Consider the following 13,543-nt stretch of genomic DNA (forward strand, 5'->3'; position numbering starts at 1 on the left):
TAGGACATCACAGCTCTGCAATAGAGATAGTGATAGGACGAGATAGTGATAGGACGTCACAGCTCTGCAGTAGAGACAGTGATAGGACAAGATAGTGATAGGACGAGATAGTGATAGGACGTCACAGCTCTGCAATAGAGCTAGTGATAGGATGAGATAGTGATAGGACGAGATAGTGATAGGATATCACATCTCTGCAATAGAGATAGGGAGAAAAATCTATACAATACTGAATAAACATTACAGACAGTGTGTGAGAGCCCGGCAGAGAAGAATGGTTACCATCCATGGACATATAACCATATATGTTGAGGGCTCTTTGACATTACTAAGGCTGTGTTTAGTCTAAGAAGCTTGAAAAAGAGGTTAAATAAAGTCCTGAGAGATCTGAGAGTGATATACGGTATGTCTTTTCAGGGCAATTGAATGCTATGCAGCACTTTCAATTTTTTGGCGAATCAATTTGCTCCAAATTATGCTTTTGACAAAAATTAGACGAAATCGAATTTCAAAATATTTCCTCATCTGTAGTTCTCATCCCATCTTTAATCCCCTTTGTTTGGTCATCAGGTCGGAGTAATCTTCCTAGTCCATAAGGAAAAGTAAGTAAAGAACTAAGTGAAGAATTCCACATTAATATGTCATTAATAATAAGACACAACATTCTTCGCTTCGTCAGACCGAGAGAAACTTTCAATCTCCGGGGTAAATGTCACATCGCTCTCATTAAATTATATCACCAGTCAGTGCTAATCAGGAGTGTATGTAAATGATGACACAATGGGGGAGACTTGGGGTGGATTGATAAATGCCTCTTAAGAACCAAAGTAATGACAGTCATCTGTTCATGGGAGTCAATAATGTACTTGCTCTACAAATGATTACTGAGCTATTACGCCCTGCATCCAAGAAGGAGTTGGGGAGCTAGAAGGAAAGTTGTTAACGCTGTAGGTAATTTTAAAAGTATCCTCAATTCTATAATGTTCTTTGTACAATGATAGAAATCAGAATAAGTGGACATGAAAGTGATCTGCCCTATTGCAAAAATCACAATGGAGCCTCCTTATCTTGCTCTGGTGTCAAGCTTCATGTTCCTAGTCATATCCTAGTCATGTTCCTAGTCATGTTCCTCTTCACATCCTTTATAGAAATGGATGAGTAATTTTTCCATGGGATCTCCTTGTGTTTAGGGAGAGAGAATTCTTGGTTCAATGATAGAAACAGGTCAAGGGCCAATTTGAGGTTAGGGCTTCTCCTCCCCAGATGCATAACATTTATTGGAAATTGTTTTTCTACTTCTATTCAGTTATAGAACCTCTTCAACCCCACGAACAGTCCAACCCATGAACTATGTCCACTTCAGGTGGGATTTAGACAACCAAACTCCTGTTTGGTCCAGGAGATGTCAATATTTCTTGTGACTGTTTCCAAACATTTGGGACAATTCTGACAACTTTGGGACTGTTGGAAGCTATGTGTTTGCTGTAGTTGTTTGGTCAAAGGAGAAGATGAGTTAAGACTCAGTCACCATATGAAAGAAGCAAGGGCTCATTTAGGGCTTGGACCTTTAACTTCAATGGCCTACAACTGTGGAAGAGTTTTGATATTTTCCCATCTTTACTAGAAGAGAAAACTACAGAGGCCATCAAAAATTGTATCTAGTTTTTTTCTTTAATTATCTGATGGGTTTTCTAGAGTTGTGGTGGCCACTAAGGACTTCCTTGAAGGCATAATTTCCATGGAAGTTGCTCAAATCTACACATACAAACCCCATCCCCTGTTTGGTGTAGTTGCTCTGTCTAAGGAGAAGATGTTGACGTTCACCAATGGAAAAGGGGCAAGTGCCCATCCTAAGATAAAGGCCTTCTTCTCCTCACACCCATAATTTATTGTCGAAGAACATGTTTCAATGCTCACCATGAGAAAGAAGCAAGGGCTCATTTAGGGTTTGGACATTTTACTTCAAAGGCCTACAACTGTGGAAGAGTTTCAAATCTTTGAGTTGTACAATCTAAGTCATCTGATCTTTTACCATCGTAACCAGAAGAGGAAGCTACAGAGGCCATAAAAAATTGTACCTAGTTGTTTTTAACTATCTGATGGGTTTTCTTGAGTTGTGGTGGCCATTAATAACTCCCATGAAGGCATAATTTCCATGGAAGTTGCTTAAATGTATGCCTACAAAACCCATCCCTTGTTTGATGTAGTTGCTCTGCCTAAGGGGAAGATGTTGATGTTCACCAATGGAAAAGGGACACGTGTCCATCCTAAGATAAAGGCCTTCTTCTCCTCAGACCTATTATTAATTGTCGAAGGACATGTTTCAAGGCTCACATTGTGAAAGAAGCAAGGGCTCATTTGGGGCTTGGACATTTTACTTCAAAGGCCTACAACTGTGGAAGAGTTTCAAATCTTTGATTTGTGCAACCTAAGTCATCTGATCTTTTACCATCGTAACCAGAAGAGGAAGCTAGTGAGGCCATAAAAAATTGTATCTCGCTGTTTTTAACTATCTGATGGGTTTTCTTGAGTTGTGGTGGCCACTAACGACTTCCTTGATGGCATCATTTCCATGGAGGTTGCTCAAATGTATGCATACATGCCCCATCTTTTGTTTGATGTAGTTGCTTTGTCTTAAGGGAGGATGTTAATGTTCACCAATGGAAAAGGGTAAGTCTCCATCCTTAGATAAAGGTCTTCTTCTCCTCAGACCCATAATTAATTGTCGAAGAACATGGCTCTATGTTTTATCCACCCTACATGTCTTGTTGCATGCAATCGGCACAACCAGTTATGGAACTCACAGAACCTATAATTTATGGGCTTACCGTCACCAGTTGACTAAGTCCAAATCTATTCTACACCTAATTGGTTGTTCGATACCATTCACAAACAGTGTAACAGCCCTTTAAGGTAAAACACCCTTTCAGAACAATCGACGAGTGGACAAACGTTTGGAGATTTATTAAGTTGTTTTGTATGGTTACAGAAACTGATGGCTAATTTCCAAAAATAATACCATAAAAATCCCTTTATTCAGATTCCAGATGTCAGATTTGCCTACATGACCCCACAAACCTGTATGTGATGAGCATAATTGCGTGTACGTGTTGATATATTTCCTTTATGCCAGTAATTGATTATATTATTTGCAGTAAGCCTTGTGCTTTCTAAACGTAGAGTAAAGAAATCTCCTGAAAGTATTTGGAAGCCATCAACAAGCAGGTGGGCTGCCACTTCTGTTTTCTTCTTATGGCTTTAATGTCCTTCTAATCATGGCTTGTGGAAGTCATGTGCAAATTAGGCTGGAAACGTATTGAGAGCGTGTCAATCCACCTATAAGAAGCTTTCTCAGTGCATTGACACGCCCCTGAAGAACCTCCAGCCTGATTTGCATAAGGCTTCTACTCTAGATTTCTCATGACTGGCACATCAGATCTTTACAAAAAAGGTATCATTTTTATTAGGAGATGAGCACCTATACAAAATGTGCTGATTTACATATCTGCCATGTAAATATAGTATATTTATCAGTGTTTACATTGGTAGGAAAATTAGGCTGTCAATCTAGCCTTTCATAGTCATCAGGCATGTAAAGACATTAGCGAATCAGTCAACAGCAGCTTGCTGATTGTTTCCCACAGGTCCTAAACTGCTTAGTATTGTTTAATCATATTTAAAACAGATTAAAAGGTAACGAAAATATAATACAAAAATGTGTTATATTTACCTATGAAGCCAAAGTAAATTTAACTGTTTTTTTTAAAACATTTTTTTTTTTAAAAGGAAACTGTCAGTATGCATTCTACAATATTTCACCTGGTCTGTTCTGTGCATGCATTCAACGTGTACAATATTCTGCAATGGTTTTGTTGTGAAGATCAAGGGAGAACTGCGACGCCCATTGGGGAGTGGAATAACCCCTAGGCCAAGTCAGATGGCCATCTCTCGAAAAGATGAGCTAAGTAAAAAACTTAATGATTTATTCAATTTTACTGATTGTTTTGTCATAAAATTTCCCTTTGGATTCAATAGCAAGTTTTGTGTTCTAATAGTAAACGGTAGGTGAAGAAGGCTAACACGCGGTAGACTTATCTTCGGGTCCGTCATTTGACGTTTTCGGTGGGTTGTTGCCTTCCGTGACTTTTTTGCCACAAAATATTCTGTTATAGTAGTCCTTAAAGCTTCTAGATAGAAATCCATAGATGAAAGGATAGACACAACTTTTCAGATAAGGTATGATGCTGATGATGTAGTAAATGCCTTCACTAAAATGCAAATTGGAGGTGAATCCTAAGACAATTTCGAGAAGATGAGTTGGAAGCCAGAAGACGATAAATACAAAACACAGGACCATGATCATCACCACGTCTTCCTTGACTTCGGTCACCATGGGATCACTGGACTGATCGAGTCTGCTGATCCGGCATTGGGTAAGGATGAGACAAACACCGGTCAAGATCAATGGAGCCAAAAAAGCAATGGCGAACCGGTAAGATATGAAGATGATGTTCCAGAAGGGTGCTGGCCAAGAAATAAGACAATTGGAGTAGTCATCCACCTTGGCGTAAAGAAAAAAGGGGATTCCAAGCAGAAGACTTAGTATCCATATCCCAAGACTGATCAGGGCAGCGCCTGTGAAGTTGAGCTTTTTGGAGAAAGCAGGATAAAATGCCTGCAAAAAGACAGTGATGGACATGATGGCCAAAAAGTAGGAACTGGAAAAAGTCGCTAAAGATGCCAGAGTCCAGTAGAGTTTGCACATGAAGATTCCCAAAGAACTCATTATTTCGATGGCAAAAACCAGTAAACATAACATGTAAAACAGGTCTCCAAGAACCAAGCTGAAGATGAAGACGTTCATGGTCCTCCACATCTTCCTAGATGACAAAATGAGAATGATTACAAAAACGTTGCCAACAAGGCCCACCAAACACACCAGCAGAAAAGGTATGAAGGCGACAAGCCTGGTGAAAGGAAAATGCACGTCAAATGTTGAATTGAAGTCTTCAAATAAGAAGAAACTGAAGTTGTCAGAGCCGAAGCTTACATTGAAGTACGCCTCCATCTCTTCCTCCATTTTCTTTAGTAGATTTAGTTGATCTTCTAAAACAAAAATAAAACGCTATCATTAATACAGTAAAGAGCATCTCTCACAAGTATGTTCTCTGTAGGGGAAATCAGCGACAGAAAATCTTCACACAAAAAATTACGGTAATGACCACAGAAAGAGCTGTCAGAACTAAAAAGATAGTTTTACTACAAACTCAAATAAGATCTTAGACCAACTTCAGAATCAAAGACCATAAATTTACCCCGATTGGACACCACCAGTTATACCAAAGTACCAGGGCAAAATTGTTCCTATATCTCAGATTGTTGAAGGGCGCAAAAGAAAAGTTCTCACCACCACCCTTGGAAATCAGTGTACGTGGGGTTAAAACACATCCTGAGGAGTTGAAGGTAGGGATTGTACCTCCCCCTGTACTTCACCCTACGAAAAAGCCTCACCTTACTCATTGGGGGTATATTGTAGTCCTACTGATGGGGGAGTGATGCAGGGTGGTTCTCAACTGAAACCACACATGGCATACAGAGACGTTTCCGGTGCATATGACCCATAGTTTCGTATTCTACTGATGATCTTTTGGAATCTGTTCTATTGGTCACTATTCCAAAAATATTTTTTTGGCCTATGTGCCATAGATGCTTATTCTACCACTGCAATTTCGACCTCCATTCCATAGGCTTTTATTTCACCGATGAACTTTTGGCCTCTTTCCCATTGGCTCGAATTCTACCAATCATCTTTTGATATTAGTCTCATAGGCTCATATTTTATTGATGATCTTTTGATTTCTGTCTTATAGGTTCCTATTCTACCAACAGTGTTTTGGCCACCATCCCATATGTTCCTTTTCTACCAATGATCATTCGGGCTCTGCCCCATAGGCTTTTATTGTACCAATGGTCTTTTGGACCACCACTCCTTAAGTTCCTATTTTACCTACTGTATATTCCGTAGGCTTCAATTCTACCGTTTATTTTTTGGATCCTGTCCTACCATCTCCTATGCTACTGATGTTTTTTCAAACTCTGTATTAGGCTCCATTTCTACGGATGGTCTTTTGGCCTCTGTTCCATAAGCTCCTTTCTACCAAAGGTCTTTTGGCCTCTTTCACATAGGCTCTTGTTCTTCCCATGATCTTTTGGGCCTTTGCTCCTTAAGTTCCTATAATACCTACGCTTCTTTAGGTATCTATTTCACTGATGATCTTATAGCTTCTGTCCTACCATCTTCTTTTCACTGATGATCTTTTAGCTTCTGTCCTACCATGTTCTATGCTACTGATGTTTTTTCGACCTCTTTTCTATAGGCTCCATTTCTACTGATGGTCTTTTGGCCTCTGTTCCATATGCTCCGTTCTACCGAAGGTCTTTTGGCCTCTGTCCCACATCTCACTGTCCCACACCACAGGCTCTTATTCTGCTGATGGTCTTTTGACCTTACCTAAGTTAAGTTTTCTTCAAAAGAGTTGTCTCGTGAAGACAGCTGCTGTCCCCATGCCCTGTTAGACTATAGGGTCTTCAAAGAGACAGAACGGGGACAGCCATTCTGAAAACAAGACTGAAATGTTCTACCATATTTCCCCTGCAGAGGACACTACAATGGAAATATCTGATTGGATGTGGTTTCCCCCAGACAAATTAGTACATGTCTCCATACATCTGTAACCTTGTCTCCCGGTACTTACTGCGCGCAACCTCCGATCCTCACAAGATCTTCATCTCTACTCCCCTCTTATCTCCTCTTCCCACAATCGCATACAAGATTTCTCTCGCGCATCCCCCCTACTCTGGAATGCTCTACCCCAACATATCAGACTCTCACCTACCACGGAAAACTTCAAAAAGAACCTGAAGACCTACCTCTTCCGACAAGCCTACAACCTGCCGTAACCAATGATAGACCAAACCGCTGCATGACCAGCTCTATCCTCACCTATTGTATCCTCACCCATCCCTTGTAGATTGTGAGCCCTCGCGGGCAGGGTCCTCTCTCCTCCTGTATCAGTCGTGACTTTTATTGATTAAGATTATTGTACTTGTTTTTATTATGTATACCCCTCCTCACATGTAAAGCGCCATGGAATACAATAAATAATAATAATGAAGGGGGTTGCCTCTCAGAGCATAGGTTGCCCAATGAGACTGCTAATGAGACTGCGGTGTCTGTTGATCAGAGCTGTTGTCCTGAAGGCTCTTGGAAATAGGGAAGTCCTCAAGCTCTCCTGAGAAGGTTGACAAGTCTCCTGGCCACTGCAAGAACCTCCCGCAAGACGGAGCGAAGTTCAAATGAAAATTCCCAATGTTCTAGAAAATAATTTTTAAAAGTTGGCAGACCTCTTAGAATAATCTCATAAAAATTGATCTCTGTTTAGGGTGACCTCTTTGAAGGTCCTATACACAGGTATGTCCTAAGGGTCTGTCTCAGTTAGGCAAAGCATTGTGGTAGTGACAGCCATGGTGGTCACACTCCAGGATGTGGAGTAAAGGTACAGATTGAGATAACCCTTTTACCTTTTAGGTCTGACACACAAGACGCACGGGACCGAGGTGACGCAACAGATCGGAACAATGGCATTCCTGATAACATCCCGGTACTATTGAGCGGTTTATGTTTCAGCTTGTTCTCCACTGTTTGATCAATAGTAATGGGAAGAATACTACACACATCTACGAAGAACAGGTGACCAGGAGACGAGGAAGGAACTGTCGAAACCATGGGCACAAGACAAGCAGAGGAGGCGCATTCCGCCAACCATTGTTGAGGATTGGAAGGTATAAATCAAAAAAACAAAAAAATACACAAAAATATAAATTTTCTACGAATATTGGGCAAACAATAAAATACCCTACTCAATAAAATTACACCTCATAAGAGTCACAAAACTTTTTTCACACTTTTCAGTCGGTATCTCCCCTTCCCCCCAAACAAAAGATCTGCAGGCTACCAGACAATGCCAGAGGGATCCCACAAGCTGAGGTTCCTACTGTTACTCTGTGAGCTCACATTTCATTATCTGAACTTAACTTTTTGCTGAGCAAGAGGAAAAAAAATATCAGAGGAAGTCAAGATTGTTTTTTTTTTTTTTTTTACACACAAATATGTATCATGGAGCAGGACTCGACCGTTAGATCCCACGGAATTACTAGTATAAGAAGGATACCTATGAGAATTAAAGCCGATTTTACTATTTTTTTATATACGGTAATTATTTTTTAAGAATTTTTTTTTGGGGGGGGCAAATATGCCATCGCTTTCACTTAAATGCAATCCTCTTTATCAAACAGAAAAAAAATATTTTGCATGGTAAAATTGTGGATAAGATGTAATGGGGCCATCAGAGGGTGCAAGGGTGAAATTGGGGCGTAGGAGGGTCCAAAAAGTGCCATTGACCCATACAAGTAAAGATAGACTATATTAAAGGCCTATGATAGTTGGGGCCCTGTTGGAGATTTTGGCATTGGGGCCCACATTACTTCACTGGGGACCTAAAAAGTTTTATAAACTATGACTCTAATTTTGAGATTTAAGTCTGATAAGTGGGTCCCACATCTCCGAAAGGAGGAAGCTATATTTACTTGTATAGTATTTATGGAAGACCCCTATGTGGATGGAACAGCCCCTTTAATTAGGACATACTCACACCCTCCCCATTGTTCTGGTCCATCCATCATATACTGGTATGGTCAGCATGTAATACTGTATTTCTCCTCTAGAGGGCATCCTCCACTACTCTGACCACTGGATTTGCTAAAGCCAGCCGGTCAGGTGTAAAGAGTCCACCTTTGAGGCTAATTTTTATTGCTTTTCACTTAAATGCATGCATTTAGGGCTTAAAAATATTTTTGCAATATCAATTTAGCATTTAGATTTCCATCTAAAGCCTCTGCCCTGCACTGTCTTTTGCTGGTTGCAGAATGAGTGAACTGGGAATCCAGAGTTCGTTCTGGGAAGAGAGTTTTAACTCTTTTATCTTGTTGGGTTTCTGGGCTCATCTTATGATTACAGACCACATCAAAGTTGAATATGAATGGAATCAAAGAGGCCAAAAATTTCTAATAAAACCTAATTTAAAAAAAATGATATTAACCCCAAAATACATGCATTTAAATAAAAATAAAAATGTCCGTCAAGATGGGCAAACTCTTTAACTGCAAACCCCGTCCAAGAATGGTAAATATATGGTCAGATTATAGTCCGATATATGATTTGGCCGTAATAATTTGTACCATATATAAGATAATCAGTAAATTAGTGTCTTAATTAGTATAACAAACTTCTCATACGAGACGATTTTGTCGCAGGTCTCCCGTAAGGTCTCGGAGAAACTTCGGTAGGTTCTTAGGTGTCTCTCTTATGGTCCTCCTACATCTTGAGACATTTCTGTATAAGATGGAGAAGACCCTGATCACGGGTCTCCATTGCCCCCAATTCCCCACACACATCTTCTAAGACATCCTTAGCAATGTGTCACACTGCGGAGACGTTTTCTAAGACGCTTTGAGAATTTTTTCGCTCCCCCGAGACGTTTTCGTGGAAGCCTATACCTGTCAGAAAGCGTCACTCTTGCCATATATGCCTTCATCCGTCATAAGACATTTTTAAAGAAAGGTCTCACATCTGAGACATCTTATCACGGAGTCCGAAAATTGGCAAAAAAGACGTCGATTTTCACGACACACAAGGAAATCGAAAAAATTATCAAAAAAAAAGTGCATAAAATCCCTAAACAGAAGCTGATATGGACGGGCAGAGGCGGCGGGTGAAGATGGGGCGACTTACGTGATTCAGGGGGCGAGCGTCCAGGTATTGGGGGGCTCTGCAGTCTGGGCTGGAGGGCTTCTCGCTGCTTAAGTGCTCAGGGAATTTCTATGTCTCCATTCATATTTTGGAATGACTCCTGGTAACACACATCCCACCCCGTAATCTGTGTGCCCCTCCTTAGCTAAAAGTGCTCAGGGGGCTGGGAGGGGTCCTCGGCCCCCCCCTTCCCAGTTCTGGCTTTTAACCCTCACAGTGCTGCATGCACCATTCCACAGGATCTTATGTTGCATTCTTTTGCAAACATCATTTTAATTTTAATTTTTTACATTTTATACGCCCCTATAAGAAAAAAAAAGAAGAATAGGTTCAGACAAGTGTTTTAAAATAAATTTGGTGCATTTTTTGTCTGAACATCTAACATTAAGGGAACCTCATTGGGAACCAGGTTGGCCCATCATCGCCTATACATCTATGACCAAATTTGGCTTTTTTATTTATTTAATGAAAAGGTCAGAATTTGCAATATATATTTTTCATAATTTGGTGTAAATCCCGCCATTCTCCTGAGTCCGGAGCACTTTTCCTTTTCCTCCTGCGCCTCTCCGTTCCTGAGATATGGCCTCACTTCCCTATATATATATATATAGTCTTTTATTTTGCCAAGTGGGTGTGACCCTCAAAGAGCATAGCTGAGAACCACTCCCACTTGGCCAACAAGATTAGATTTATATACAGGGATAAATGGGGCCGTATCTCAGGAACCGAGAGGCGCAGGAAGAAAAGAAAAACATCGCCGGATTCAGGAGAACAGAAGAAAAATAGGTAAAATATTTTGGCAAATTAAAGGCCCTATTGAAATTTTGGCAAGTGGCAAGAAAAAGTTGCAGTTTTGGTGCAAATTCGGCCCAAATAAGGATTTTAGATTTTTTCTGGTTACAGTTTTTGCATCAAAAATGCCTAATAAATGAGGAGATTTACTAAGACTGACGATACTCATTATTGCGTCAGAATGATGCCCTAACATAAATTTGCTGCACCTTTAACCGTACGTGCGGCAGGAATTGAAATTTATGAACATTTAGTGTAAATATTCCAATATATATACACAAGTGCAAAGTCAATAATACATCTTCTCCATTGTCTTACCAAATAAGTCATGTTTTTTTACTAAAAACTGACCACTAGGGGGAGCTTTTCAATATTGATCATTATTTTACAAGATTAAAAAGTATTTTTTTTTATTTATTTTTTTACAAAAAACACTAATCAAGAAATCCTTTTGGGGTATGTGGTTTATATGTGGACATCATAGAGGAGGGAAGCTAAGTTCTGATCTCTGGTTCCTCCTAAGGAAACACTAGTATTAGGTCTCTGCCATGCTAACGCATTGATTTAAATGGACGCCATGTAATTCCACACTTGACCTCTAGAGGCCACTGCAGGAGAAAGGAGCAGCTTTGAGCTGCTGGAACCTTTGTGATCAATGATCGATCGGATTGATCTTAACTTTTCATTCCTTAACTGTCAAGACAACCCCTTTAAATGATTTAACTGTTTCTGGGAAAGTTGGATGACAACCATTAGTTTTATAAGAAATGGGCAGAGTCCCGAGACCGTGTTGTGGCCTACTTTTCCAGATGTTGACCCCGTGACCAATCACTTGGTGGCTGGGTAAAGAGATGCCATAACCATATGTTGCGGTCACGTTCTAGTGCCATCCTTTATGTCCCTGAGACATGTCTAATGCTTTTCAGCATCTCCTGCTGATGTTTTTTCCAGCATGTCCCCTTTAAGAAATTCATGTTTGAGATTTGCACACATTTCCATTTTGCTTTGTATAATTTTGCGATTTGGCGGGTGAGGATTCACACCTGGCCCTCAGGAATGTCGCGTGCTTCACTAAAATAACAAATCTGCACGAGGTAGACGTGAAAAGTCGCCCTCATTAAGGCTAAATCTGAGCTATGTTGCTCATAATAACCAATCACAGCGCAGCTTTCATTTTTTTAAAGCAGTTTCTGAAATGAAAGCTGAGCTGTGATTGGTTGCTATAGGTAACAAAGAAAATTTTACTGTGAGATGGCTTTGTTATGATATGAGGCCTAGTTGCATTCGGAGTAATGCAAGGCCTGAGAAGATGGGGTGTATAAAAGGGACTTAAAGGGGTATTTATATCTCCAAGATATCACAATACATAGTAGTTGGAATAATAAAATTAGCAAGTACCTCCAATTAGAAATGTAGTACAGTTCTCCTGATTCGCTATGTCATTTACCTCATGTGCAGGGCATCACAGTAGCTTAGGTATCCATGGTTATGACTACTCATATAGTGACAGTTAAAGGGAACCTGTCACCCCGGTTTTTCAGTACGAGATAAAAATACTGTTAAATAGGGCCTGAGCTGTGCGTTACTATAGTGTATTTTGTGTACCCTGATTCCCCACCTATGCTGCCGAAATAACTTACCAAAGTCGCCGTTTTCACCTGTCAATCAGATGGTCGTGGCGACATCGCTGTATCTTCCCCCAGATCTTGCATATATTTCCGTTGGTGGCGTAGTGGTTTGCGCATGCCCATCTTCGGAATCCACTGGGCAGGAGAAGAAAAAACGCGCGATCGGCGCTATTTCCCTGGTGATCTGTGGGGGCGGCCATCTTCCTGAGGCCGTGCGTGCGCATATGGAGTCCTCTGCTGCCCGAGGCTTCAGGAAAATGGCCGCGGTATGCCGCGCGTGCGCAGATGGAGATCGCGGCAGCCATTTTCCTGAAGCCGAGTTCGCATCTCAACTTCAGGAAAATGGCCGCCGCGATCTCCATCTGTGCACGCGTGGCATACCGCAGCCATTTTCCTGAAGCCCCGGGCGGCAGAGGACTCCATATGCGCACGCGCGGCCTCAGGAAGATGGCCGCCCCCACAGATCACCAGGGAAATAGCGCCGATCGCGCGTTTTTTCCTCTCCTGCCCAGTGGATTCAGAAGATGGGCATGCGCAAACCACTACGCCACCAATGGAAATATATGCAAGATCTGGGGGAAGATACAGCGATGTCGCCACGCCCAGCTGACCTGACCAGCCTGATTGACAGGCGAAAACGGCGACTTTGGTAAGTTATTTCGGCAGCTTAGGGGTGGAATCAGGGTACACAAAATACACTATAGTAACGCACAGCTCAGGCCCTATTTAAGAGTATTTTTATCTCGTACTGAAAAACCGGGGTGACAGGTTCCCTTTAAGCTACTGCAATGCCCTGCAAAAGGGGTAAGAGACATAGCAAATCAGGAGAACTATACTACATTTCTAATTGCAATGCTCCAAGGAGAAAACTTATTTGTCAAATTTCATTTTTTGTTGAAAGTTAATTAAAATATAAAATTTCTGAAATTATAATACCACATTTACAGCCGCCATATTGAGCGCCCCAGCTGCGCAGCTCGTATGCAGCACACATGCCAATTGTTCTGAATTTACCTGCACTGGTTGTTATCTAAACCCTGCCAAAAAGTGTGTATTCTGTTTCTGTGGGGTAACCAGAAAGGGGAAAGCGTCGTGTTTGGGGATGGGCGGGCTTAGCTAACCCAAAAATGTGCTTCCCATTATACCCCCGACATCTGCTACCTTCCAATCATTGCATTCTGAATTGCCCAAAATCCCAATTTTGCTAGAACAAGCCTGCGAACACCCAGGTAATTTTGGAGTTGTTCCTACGCAT

The 13,543-nt window shown here is 41.1% G+C and overlaps 1 protein-coding gene across 1 annotated transcript; it reads right to left on the minus strand.

The window, feature by feature from the left end:
• Nucleotides 1-2,948: 2,948 nt before the first annotated feature.
• LOC138645373 (somatostatin receptor type 5-like) lies at nt 2,949-9,983 on the minus strand. Its single transcript, XM_069734638.1, has 2 exons — nt 9,851-9,983; nt 2,949-5,106 (listed from the first exon to the last, which is right to left on the minus strand). Exon 2 carries the CDS (start codon nt 5,078-5,080, stop codon nt 4,076-4,078), a length of 1,005 nt encoding a protein of 334 aa, XP_069590739.1. The 5' UTR covers nt 5,081-5,106; nt 9,851-9,983; the 3' UTR covers nt 2,949-4,075.
• Between the last annotated feature and the right edge of the window lie 3,560 nt (nt 9,984-13,543).

Source organism: Ranitomeya imitator, chromosome 7, assembly GCF_032444005.1.
Source record: "Ranitomeya imitator isolate aRanImi1 chromosome 7, aRanImi1.pri, whole genome shotgun sequence".
Lineage (NCBI taxonomy): Eukaryota > Metazoa > Chordata > Amphibia > Anura > Dendrobatidae > Ranitomeya > Ranitomeya imitator.

Bases quoted from the DNA above. Each gene is read 5' to 3' on its own strand.
- LOC138645373 (XM_069734638.1), bottom strand. From the start codon at position 5,080: ATGGAGGAAGAGATGGAGGCGTACTTCAATGTAAGCTTCGGCTCTGAC.